Source organism: Lytechinus pictus, chromosome 5 (assembly GCF_037042905.1).
Source record: "Lytechinus pictus isolate F3 Inbred chromosome 5, Lp3.0, whole genome shotgun sequence".
NCBI classification, from domain to species: Eukaryota; Metazoa; Echinodermata; class Echinoidea; order Temnopleuroida; family Toxopneustidae; genus Lytechinus; species Lytechinus pictus.
The window spans coordinates 11,472,897-11,483,940 of record NC_087249.1 but is presented as its reverse complement, the minus strand read 5'-3'; the positions used below and the strand labels follow the sequence as shown (position 1 = coordinate 11,483,940).

General features: G+C 35.4%; 1 protein-coding gene across 1 annotated transcript; it reads left to right on the top strand.

Moving 5' to 3' along the window:
* Positions 1-1,296: 1,296 nt before the first annotated feature.
* LOC129261800 (uncharacterized) lies at positions 1,297-10,835 on the top strand. Its single transcript, XM_064099378.1, has 2 exons — positions 1,297-1,618; positions 7,803-10,835. Exons 1-2 carry the CDS (start codon positions 1,564-1,566, stop codon positions 8,561-8,563), a joined length of 816 nt encoding a protein of 271 aa, XP_063955448.1. The 5' UTR covers positions 1,297-1,563; the 3' UTR covers positions 8,564-10,835.
* Positions 10,836-11,044: the final 209 nt, after the last annotated feature.

Here is an 11,044-nt window from a genome sequence, read left to right as displayed (position 1 = left end):
ACTTTTCAAGAAAGTACCAATTTTTGCTGGTAGTGGTAGAACTAGATTCTAGAAGATGATCATTTTCAAGTGGTATCCAAATATTGCCTCAAAGAAAACTTTAAGTTTTAAACGAATAAAAAGAGGACGTTTACGTTGTACCCCCATTCAGCCTTCCGCGGTGCGAGTGACTTTAAGTTTAAGTTAAAGTCGTCAACGTCTTTACCGTTAACCCGTCCCAGCCCCAGCCCGCTGGACTACGGTACCGCAGGTCTGACTAAACTTAGCCAAGGGCCAGGACTAACTTAGTCCGATCGAAGGCCCTTAATATAAAGACTCTCAATAAATCATAGGCAAAAATTTAAGACAATTCCAATCTACTTACAAGAGGATCAGCCAACATAGCCTCGATGTCGTCGTCGTCTCGGTCTGCCATAATTTTTTGAGCTTGGAACTGGTCGTAACTTAGTTTAGTCGTAATCGTATACCGTACTGTACTTGTAGTTGGCTAATGCAAAATAAGCACGTGCAATGAAAAACATGCACATTGTTTGCGCATGCTCTCTCAGATAGGAACCGTCATTCATTCATTCATTCAGTCACTCATTCTTTCATTCATTTATTCATTTTCGCATTCGAGACTGGTAAATGACCCTTTCTCATGAAATTTTGGCCCATACTTCCCCTAGAGTTTGGGCCAAATGGCCAAAAATGGCCCACACTTCAGGGGTAGAAGTATGGGCCCATGAATTTGGCCCATACTTCGCAAAATGGCCCACACTTTCAAAAGTTTGGCCCACACTTCTGACCCACACTCTGGAAAATAGGCCCATACTACAAAATCCCTCTCTCCCTCTCTCTCTCTCAGTCTCCCTCTATTCCCTTCTCTCTCTTCCATGCGTTCACCAAGCCTACTTTCTATAATGACATCATTATTAAACAGTTCAAGCAATTAAGAAATGGCCAAGCCCACTGATTCTGTGACACAAAAGCCACTAATTACCAGAAAGTATACAACACGTGCTTGTGCCACTGAGCGTATCATTTCTACCAAACCCACATACTCATGCCATTGTAAAAGCCAATTAATCTAATCACCTAATGATGATCATCCACTATATCCTTTTCCAATAAAAACCCATCAGTTTCTACTATTGCACTGATCCCACCCCATTCTTTGCTCGATCATTGTACACACATCACTCTTCATTAGGTTGCTGCATGAATATATTCATTATCCACCCCCACCAATTACCACCAAAGAATCTTCAAGCCGGTTGTCATGGCTATAAATACCCCGCCTCTGACGACGGACAGGAGGCCTTCCGTCATCATCACTTCCTGCTGGCTTTAATACCGAGATGTGTACCGACGGACAATGTGTCTCAACGTTTTGTGATAAATAATTCCACAGAGGCTTTATGTTGCATATGGATTCAGAAGGACTAACATGAAATAGTATTGATGGGATTAATGGATAAGGATTGTATCCCTAAGGCTGAAGATCTGGAGTAGGACACTAGTTTTGTTAGGGTGGTTTATGTGTTCACCTGGTTCTAACAGTCAATACCAACATTCAATATCATGGTCAAGTACTTTTCAGGGAGTGATGGCCGGAGATGGTGGAGCAGGCTACCAGGTAATGTGACGATCTTGAGTTGGTTGAGAAAAAACAAACACTTGAAGCAGGTGGCCCTGTGTACATGTGTGTCCCCATGAGGAAGCCGTATCTTTAAGTTTCTTTATTTTGTTTTGTTTCTATCTCTGTCATTTTATTGGGAAGATAGAAAATGGGTCAGGGTCTTTTGATTTCAAAAGTGTATCTTTTGAAGTCGAATCATTTGATTCCAGAATTTCTAGTGCATTCTGGAACTGAGTGTTTCACAAGCAGTTGAGTGAGACTTGAAACATGCATTCGTACTTATAACCGATATATGTGTAGTATATGAACATCACCACATTTTTCTGATCGTCGTACCCTACCGAACATGGTTGATATACCTGTCATCCCTACAGGCTTTTGGGATATTTCCTTGTGTTGATGCTGGAGTACACAGGAGTGAAGTCCACCATTTGCTTTAGAAAATCGTTACTGGCACGGAAAGGAGCCACTGAAGTGTGCTTAAAACTCTGCATTTATTCACCTGTCCATTGTGTTGGGAAGTTAAGCTGATACTGGATTAGTCAAACGTACCCTTACATTAAAGTTCCCAGTTTGTTGTTTTCTAAAGTGTGAATTCCATGTTATTCAGTATTCTGTGTTCTTTGTATATATGAATTACACTACCAATGTCAAAATCTTCGAAAAATATATAAGTTTCCATTTTATGGATGCAGGTAAAGCCTTGTGGAATACTGCAAATGGCAGATTTTCTACTGATGTGGGGTTTTGTATTATCAGATTTTACTTTGATTTTCACTCTTTTTTTTTTCTTCAAAACTCCTTTTTTTAAACTGAAAAATTGCATATTATCATTGAAATACTAGTAATTCTGTGCTCTCCCCAAATTCTTTGAAATTGTTCATATTGTGGATCACCAAGGATTTTAAAGTTATAAACCATGCATAATTATTTATTCCAAGGCTTCCTGTACATATGTAAATTGACTGTTTGCTTATCTTTTAATTTTTTTTACTTTTAGTCTGTGGTTGATAAAATGATGAATAAAAACCAGCCACTTTAATAGTATAGTTAGTTTTGGTTTTTTTGTTAGACATACCGATTGTATTTGCAATTTTTTTCTTGTTCATTCTGAATTTCTTTTGACAGTGAAACAAGCCACACACCATTTACTTTTGGTTTTTGTGGTTATGCACACAGCTTGCATTGCATTTTCTTATTACATGTATACATTTACAAATCCTTTTTTATTTGAAGTGTTTCCAAATTGATATTTTTCTTCAAAGTAATAGATTGAAAGAACAGGTCAACCCTTGTCCATTTCTTTTCCATTGTATTTGATTTCGGTAATTTACATGGAGTCACAGTTAGGCCGACATTTGGGATGTTGTGTTTTGATCAACATATCTGTCCTTGAACTCAGATTTTTAATGGTACCAGTATTTGTGTCTATGATGACAAGCATCTATTCTTGAAACTGATAATGTGTAGTATGGTGTAGGAAAGGATTTTTATTTTCTAGGAGCTATTTTTTCACATTGGGGCAATTCCTTATTTTGGGGACTACCGGTATTAATTTTCTTTCATTTGAAGGGCTACTTTTTGTGCAACACATGTGGTAATTATCATTCTGCTGTATGTAGAATATTGTAATTCTTAAATGTTTATGAATACTGTTTGTGATAGATCTTGGAACGATTCTAGAAAAGAGGGTCACCCCCAGATATTCCATTTATGGAATTTTTTAGGGGCGATTTAGACTCTGACAAATATGGAATCACCAATTATCATTATGAATTTCCAGTCTCACAGGGGGAGTTCACCCCGACAAGAGTCTTATTTGAATGAATAGAGAAATTAGATCAGCTTAGCATTGGAAATTTCATCAAATTGGGAGGTAAAATGAAAAACGAGTTTTGATTATTTTCACAAAATATTTTATGGGTTTTCACAAAATATTTAATTTTCAAGTGTCCTAAATTCGTTATTTAGTCCTTCAGATTTTTATTTAAAAAATTTCAGTGTTTCAATGGTTGGTTTATATTTGTCTACTTATTTCATTCAACTTTTATGTGGGTCAATAACCTTTATCATTCTATTATGAAAACAACTAATAGCTTGCTTTACTTTATAGGATGTTTCATTTCTGATGATTACGTAATCATGAAATGTCATTTACTTCTGAGTATGGGGTAAAGGAAGTAAAAAGTACTTTCTAAAGGTAAAGGAATAATTGGTTTTTAGATCACCATAAGATCTAAAAAAATACTGGTAGATGCCATAAACATACTAAAAAAAATATTGCCAAGTGGAAATGTCAAATCAAATCATTGTTGCACATGAACCAATCAGAATGATGCTTTCATTATTCTTTTTTTTTTCAATCATCATTCATTACATAGTATGATCTGTTATTAGATAAATTTGCCACTTTTCATAAAAAACATGCCCAAATGATACAGGACCCTTTTTGTTCTATTGATTTTGTAATATACAGTAAACAAATATATCAGACTTTGAGAAAGTGTAGTGGAATTATTTATCCTCGTTTGGTCTGGCAAGTACTATTTTTCCTGAGGGGCGAAGCCCCAAGGAAAATATAGTAGTTTTGCCAGTCCAACTGAGGATTAATAATTCCCACTATGCTTTCGAATGAAACGCCTGATATATTTGTTTTATAATATCCTACTTTTAATAATTTATAACCAAAATCTATGCCCTGAGCTTGCAAAGTCCGGTTACTTGCCTAGAATTACCTACTTTTCTCCGAGCCACAGCACTCAGTGGAACGCAGATGAGTGCCTGCGCCGACGCATTGCAGGACCTGCCCGGGAGAGAAAGCTCGCCGGCCGGTGCGCCCGAGAGTTTAGCTAAATATCCAGTTTTCTGAAATAGTGACGTCAGAATATTGGTATAGCGAAAAATATATCGAGGTCTGACGTCACGCAACATCATAGTTGAAATATATTCGGTCACATGATGCTTATTGAACCAATCACTATACAGGATTCAATCTATGTAGGATATAAAAATATATATAGCACAATTATATTACACTATGGAAAAAGCTTTAGTCAATATTTGTTAAAAACTAAAAGGGACGATATCTGTGTTCGGTAAAAAGACACCTACATGTAATGCTGTATGGCTGTTTATGCAATGTTATGTAAAAATCACCCGTGAAACATGCTTTTTTATTACCCAACATTAACCCAATATTGGGCAACTTGTTTCTCAACACTTTCTTTTAAGAGTGTGTTGGTGAAATATGAGGTGTTTGTTTGAGGCCTAATATCAAATTAACTCCTACATGTATTTCAACAATTGGAAAGTCAACGTCTCAACAGATATGATGCATGCACAGTCTCCATGGTGACCAATCAAATTACCTATATGTAGTTGTAAAAAATGTGTAGACCAGAAAATTGCTTGTAGCTGTGAATGGGGTATGTTTATAATTTCCAGTATACAGTGCGTCCCACGAAAAATGAAATTTATCGATGATTTATCATAACTTAATCACAAATACAATAGACAAATGACTTACCATTGTAAAGCTTAGAATCTCCTCTTTCATCTGAAATTACTTAGATTATTTCTCATTCACGCATGAGTGAGCAAAAACAATTTGAAGAGGGGATACCAAAAAGTAATTTGGCGGGCTGTATCTGGGTTTCAAAAAGAAAACCACAGTTTTAAAAAGTTCAATATCTGCTCTTTAATTTGATACCTCAATTACAGAAAATGGTCTAGAAATAACAAAGTTCTGGTTATTTGAAATAAGGTTTGAATTTCAATAATTTCATAAAATGAAGAGGTTTTTCAGGCTAGCGTTCAAACTCACTCGCCACTCCGTTTTGTTGACGATCAGCCATACATTAAGTCTTTTGTTAACCATACGATAGCTTCTGTGGGAAACCGGTGAAAACACAATTATTTAATGAAATTATGGAAATACAAGCATTGTTTCGAGGGAACATAACTTTTTGACTTCTTGACCATTTTTTGTGATTAAGGTATCAAATCAAAGAGCAGATATTGAACTTTTTAGGCATGTGATTTTCTTTTTGAAATTCAGACACCCCCCGCCAAATGAGTTTTTGGTATCCTTTCTTCAAATTGTTTTTGCTCACTCATGCGTAAATAAGGAAAAATCTAAGTAATATCAGATGAAAGAGGAGATTCTAAGCTTTACATTGGTAGGTCTTTTGTCTATTATATTTATGATTAAGTTATGATAAATCATCGCTTAATCTCGATTTTGTTTTTTCTGGGACGCACTGTATAATTATTTCAATAAAGGAAGAATTGCTTTGGCACCATTTAAATACAAGAGTCTTGTTAAATATTAATAATGTTTCATGAAAAATTAAAGAATGTGTCATGTGCTTGCATTTGTAAGTATGTACATTTTGTATACTAGTATGTTTCTTTAAAAGTTGGGATTAATGTTTGAGTCATGTAATCTATCAGTGATGGTGGTCTAGAAGTTACATTATGAAGAGTTAAGTAAAAAATCAACAGAAAAGAATTGCCGAATAGAAATTTCACTGATTTAAAAAAAAAAAAATTGATGTATTCATCTTACTTGGTTAATAAAAAATTGTCTAGGGAATGCAAATTTCAGTTATGACTCTTTGAAAATATTTCTCATTTTATTTATTTATTTTTTTTTTAAATTTGATCTGTGTCATTCTTCTATTTGCATAATGTATGCAGTACCGCATCAATTTATATTTGATAATTAACTCCCTGCGCAAGCAATATTCTATTCTAACTATTGTAGTGAAGGCAGCCAGCTAACCCAGCTGGAGTTTGGAAAAAGCACAGATGGCTGCTTATTATTCATCCCATAGTTGTGTCAAATTATTTCTGATATCTACGTAGTCTACAATATATATTCAAATTTGATATAGGCATGAATTTGATGAAATAGTTGAGGTGACGTTGTTGATTGTGGTAGTATGTCATTGACTGTCATTGAATATGAATGTTTAATAATTTTGATACAGTGTTGGAAGTTTGACTGATAATATACATTTCTTGAAGTTGGGACTTTTACAAAGAACGTGAATTTATTGAAACTCTATTTAGCCCATTAATTCATTTACTTTATGTATAAAAGAAAGACAATTTTGTCAAACTTTCTTAGAGTATCGAGATAACTTTTGAAAGAAATTATTTCTTTGGTGACTTTGAATGATATTTATTATATTTTGAAACCATGTCTTTGATCAACAATGTGAAATTCAACAATCACGACCAGAATTAATAAATATATTGAATTGTTTAGTTATCAATGTTTTAATAATACAGTTAGGTTAAATTCTTCATTTTTCCTCATCTGCCATTAAAAATTCAACATTTATTATTTTCATGAAAAAGATTCATTGTAGACCCCTATTTAAATTTTGATGTTGATATTAAGCATCCGTAAATGAATACAATTAAAATTGTGTGTAACTATTTCAGAGAAATACAGTATATGGCATTCTTGATCTTGAACATACTGTACCGCCTCATTTCTCTGTGTGACACACGTACATTATATTTTAGACTATAAAGCCCTGTACTGTTTCACGCTTACAGTTTCGTTGCCATGGTATTCTTATGTATAATTTGCAACTGGTTGATTCCCCAACTGACCTTTCTCTATTGCAAATTATTTCATGAAGATGTATTTCTTGCGGTCATTTCCATTTTGTGAAATTGCTGTCTACAATTGAAATCAATGATTTTAGGGCCTTGTATAATTGTGCTCAACTATTTAATGTGATGTTAATTGAAAATAAAAAAACTAGTTGAAAGGTTGATTCCAATTGATAAGTTGTTTTTTTCATATGATATAAAATCTTGCTTACTCAAATTTATACATTTGCCCGAGGATCGTTTCCTGCATGAGACAAACTACCAAAGTCAGATATCAATGTAGTTTTGCTTGACTGTTTTCGGAATCTTCAGAGACCTTTGATATCTCTTGTTCCTATACACGCATGTTCATCTTTGTGATAGGCTGCAGAGCTCTTGAAAGATTTGCTAATAAAGGAGAACAACATATCTTACTCTTTAATTGTATAAACGTATAACAAAAAATTTTGAAGATTATCATTACAACTTGTGTATTTAACTAGTTTGTTGGAAATTAATCAATATCTTTTCATAAACTTCATTCTAAAATCTCAACCATTCTTATCATTGACAGGTTCTTCCCGTAAATCAAATACGATGGACAGCGATTCAGAGGATCAGTATGGAGAAGATGATACCGATCATAACGATCATCGGATTGGCATGGACGGTGACGAGCCCCTCACCACCTCCACACCGCTGTATTCCCAAGGCAAGAAGAAGAAGAAAAGGCCGGGTCTGTGGAAGCGCTTCAAGCACAAAACCAAACCCATGCGCAAGATCAGCACCCAGGTCATGGAGAAGGCCCACCACAAGTCGCACGGTCACTCCGACGACGAGAACATCTCCTCGGCGAGATCCCGCTCTTTCGTCTCCAAGTCAGAACCGCAACTCCACCATGACTCTAAGAACTACAACTCGCTTCCGCGTTCCCACCGATTCGGTGGATCGGTCATCGATCGCACGAAACTGTTTGTTGAAACTGATGGTAGGCAAACGTACTCCAGTGATTCGGACACTGGTGGCGCCAGGACTAATGGTACTGGTATTGTTAGAAGATCTAGTTCCTCGTCTTCCAGGAAAATCTTGTCTTTCGATGTGAATAGTGAGTCTAGGCATTCTAAGAGCCTACCCACAGATGGAGAATTAGATATGGATGTGCCTCAACTTGCTGCATCGGTGAGTACACTTGACTTCCTTTTGAAAATAATCTGCATTTATTGTATTGAAGGAGATGTCAAACAAGATATAGTCAGTTGCAATAGAAGCAGAAACATGAATACATGTAGAATAAAAGGGAGGAACATATTCCTAAGGAAATCTTTAGTGTTTTGAATAAAGAAGTGAGTGAGTGTAAATTTAAACAGAATTTTCAATTTGTGTTTGACTGATCAATTCTTAAAGAACCTCAAACACAATCCTTTATGTATTGGCTCTCAATTGCCTTTTCATCTCTCTTTTTATTCAATCATACACAGTTTTGTTAGAAAATACACTGCCTTCTCAATTATTATTCCAGAAATTTTGGAGAGCCTCCTCAGTTTCTGTCCTCTAGACTCCTCTTTGATTAGCAATTACATGTACTTTATTCCTTACTATTCCTAATGTGGTGAAACATGTACTTAGTATCAATTTTTAAAACTTGATAAATTATGCTGTTTCATTATGCCACCGCTGTGGTGCTGTCCACCCTATTCCACACGAACAGCTTTCGCATGTGACAGAATCAAGAATCAATAATTTTCTCTCTCACTCATTGGAGTTTCCTGAAAAATGGTAAACTGCCGATTCGTCTATTGCCAACTCGTCCAATCATCATATGGCCTACCTTCATTTAGTCTAATGCCAGTCTGTCCATCATCATTTCGTCTAACAGCCATTTGGTCCAATAATCACTTCATGTATATGTAATCACCAATTCGTCTGACCATTTCATCCCAAAACCAGTTGGTCTAATACCCATTTTCTTTTTATTCATTTTGCCCAATTATCATTTCATCCAATGAGACCAAATGGTATATGGACTGAATGGCTATTGGACAATTGGTTATTAGACAAAATGGTGAGTGGACGAAAGGGCAATTAGACCATTTGGATAGTGGACGAACTGATTGTAGACCAAATGATAGTAGACCAAATGATAGTTGGCAAATTTTTATTGGATGAATTGGCATTAGACCAATCGGAAATAAAGCCCTGAAAACATGCCAAATCAGGAAATGAATGCTGCACGTGAGTAGGCTTGGATGGATAATTCTTTAATCATTGAAAGGAAAAAGTATGTAGGTTTGTGCTTTTGTGTTTCTGTATTAAACCCTTAAAAGTATGAGAGGATGGAATTGCAGCACAAAGCAACGGGGATGGTTGAGAATTCTCTTTGATGTGCCAAATCAATAACAAATACATTGTAATGGTCTTTCAAGATGTCAGACATGAAAAAGTATTGTTTAATGATTAATTTTCCTTTTCAAATAGCGATTGCATGTTTTTGTTTTTAGAGATATCATTTCGTCTGGCGGTCATCCAAACCATCATATCACACATATGACGGTGCTAACCCATTTCAGAGAAAATCTACTTCGATGTTAATTATAAGTTTCACACTTAGTTCCCGAGCCTTACAACATATTCATTGCCAGAAAAATACATGATTGGAAAGACCAAGATAAATGCTTGACATGATTCTTATTTTTACACAAAACCAAAGATTGGAGAAAATATTGCAGAAGAGCTCCATGCTTGTAATTTTGGTTTGAGTGGTTTAGATTTCCCCTGTACAAAAACGCCATACGGGATACAACAACCCTGACTGCGATTTCAATGCGCGCGGTCAGTCAAAACGTTGTATTGCTTTTCATGTGCAAAGTCAATTCAGTGTGGATGGCCAATACAACGGTTGGCTGACTGCGTGCATTGAAATCGCGGTCAGTCAAAACGTTGTATCACTCTGCTACAGTACACGTTTTCAATGGGATTTGCGCATTTTATTAAAAATTTGTATGACATTGCCCTGAAAATCCCCTCCTATCTCAGACACTTAAAAAAATTGCTGCCTAGAAATTTAGTTTTGAATAGAATAGGACTGGTACTTTCATTTTCTGCAAAAATCTCAAAATCAATTTTTTTTTGGACCAAAATTGACCGATACAATGGTTTGGATGAACACCGACGATGTTATAGATGATGATTATTGAGAGACATAAAATTCACCCCATGGGTCGTCTTCTGTATCTTCCTGTACATGTTCAGTTTAAATGTCCTGGATTTTTCCCTGAACTTGGCCCAAAAGCTCATTCTGGAAGTTGTCAAGGTTAATTTCCATAACATTTCAAAGAATATCACCTTATGTGCCAGGAAGGTGTCTCCAAATCATCACAGAAAATCACCAAGCTTGAAATTAAAACACATAAATCACACATATCAGGTAGATGCTGGTAATATATCCAGCTGAGGAGTCAAGATTACATAAAAGATTGAAAAGAAAAATTATGTAAATAAGTATAAAGGTATCCTTTATAATAATAATAATAATACATAACATTTATAAGGCGCTTACTACTGGTGTTTCTAAGCGCTCTGTGTTCTGTTAATGGTTTGTACTTGGGTTAAAGAAAAAAGAAAGAAAAAAAAAAAAGTGGCAGGGGATAATGAAACAGGTAATACAACTATACTAATAATCAAAAATCAAAACTGGTGTGCACCTCCAATTGACCGACCCACAACTGTGAATCATCTATTAAACAGGTAGGTTTTGAGTAGGGTTTTGAACTGATTCACAGACTTGGCATTATGAATGTAAGATGGTAGCTTACTAGT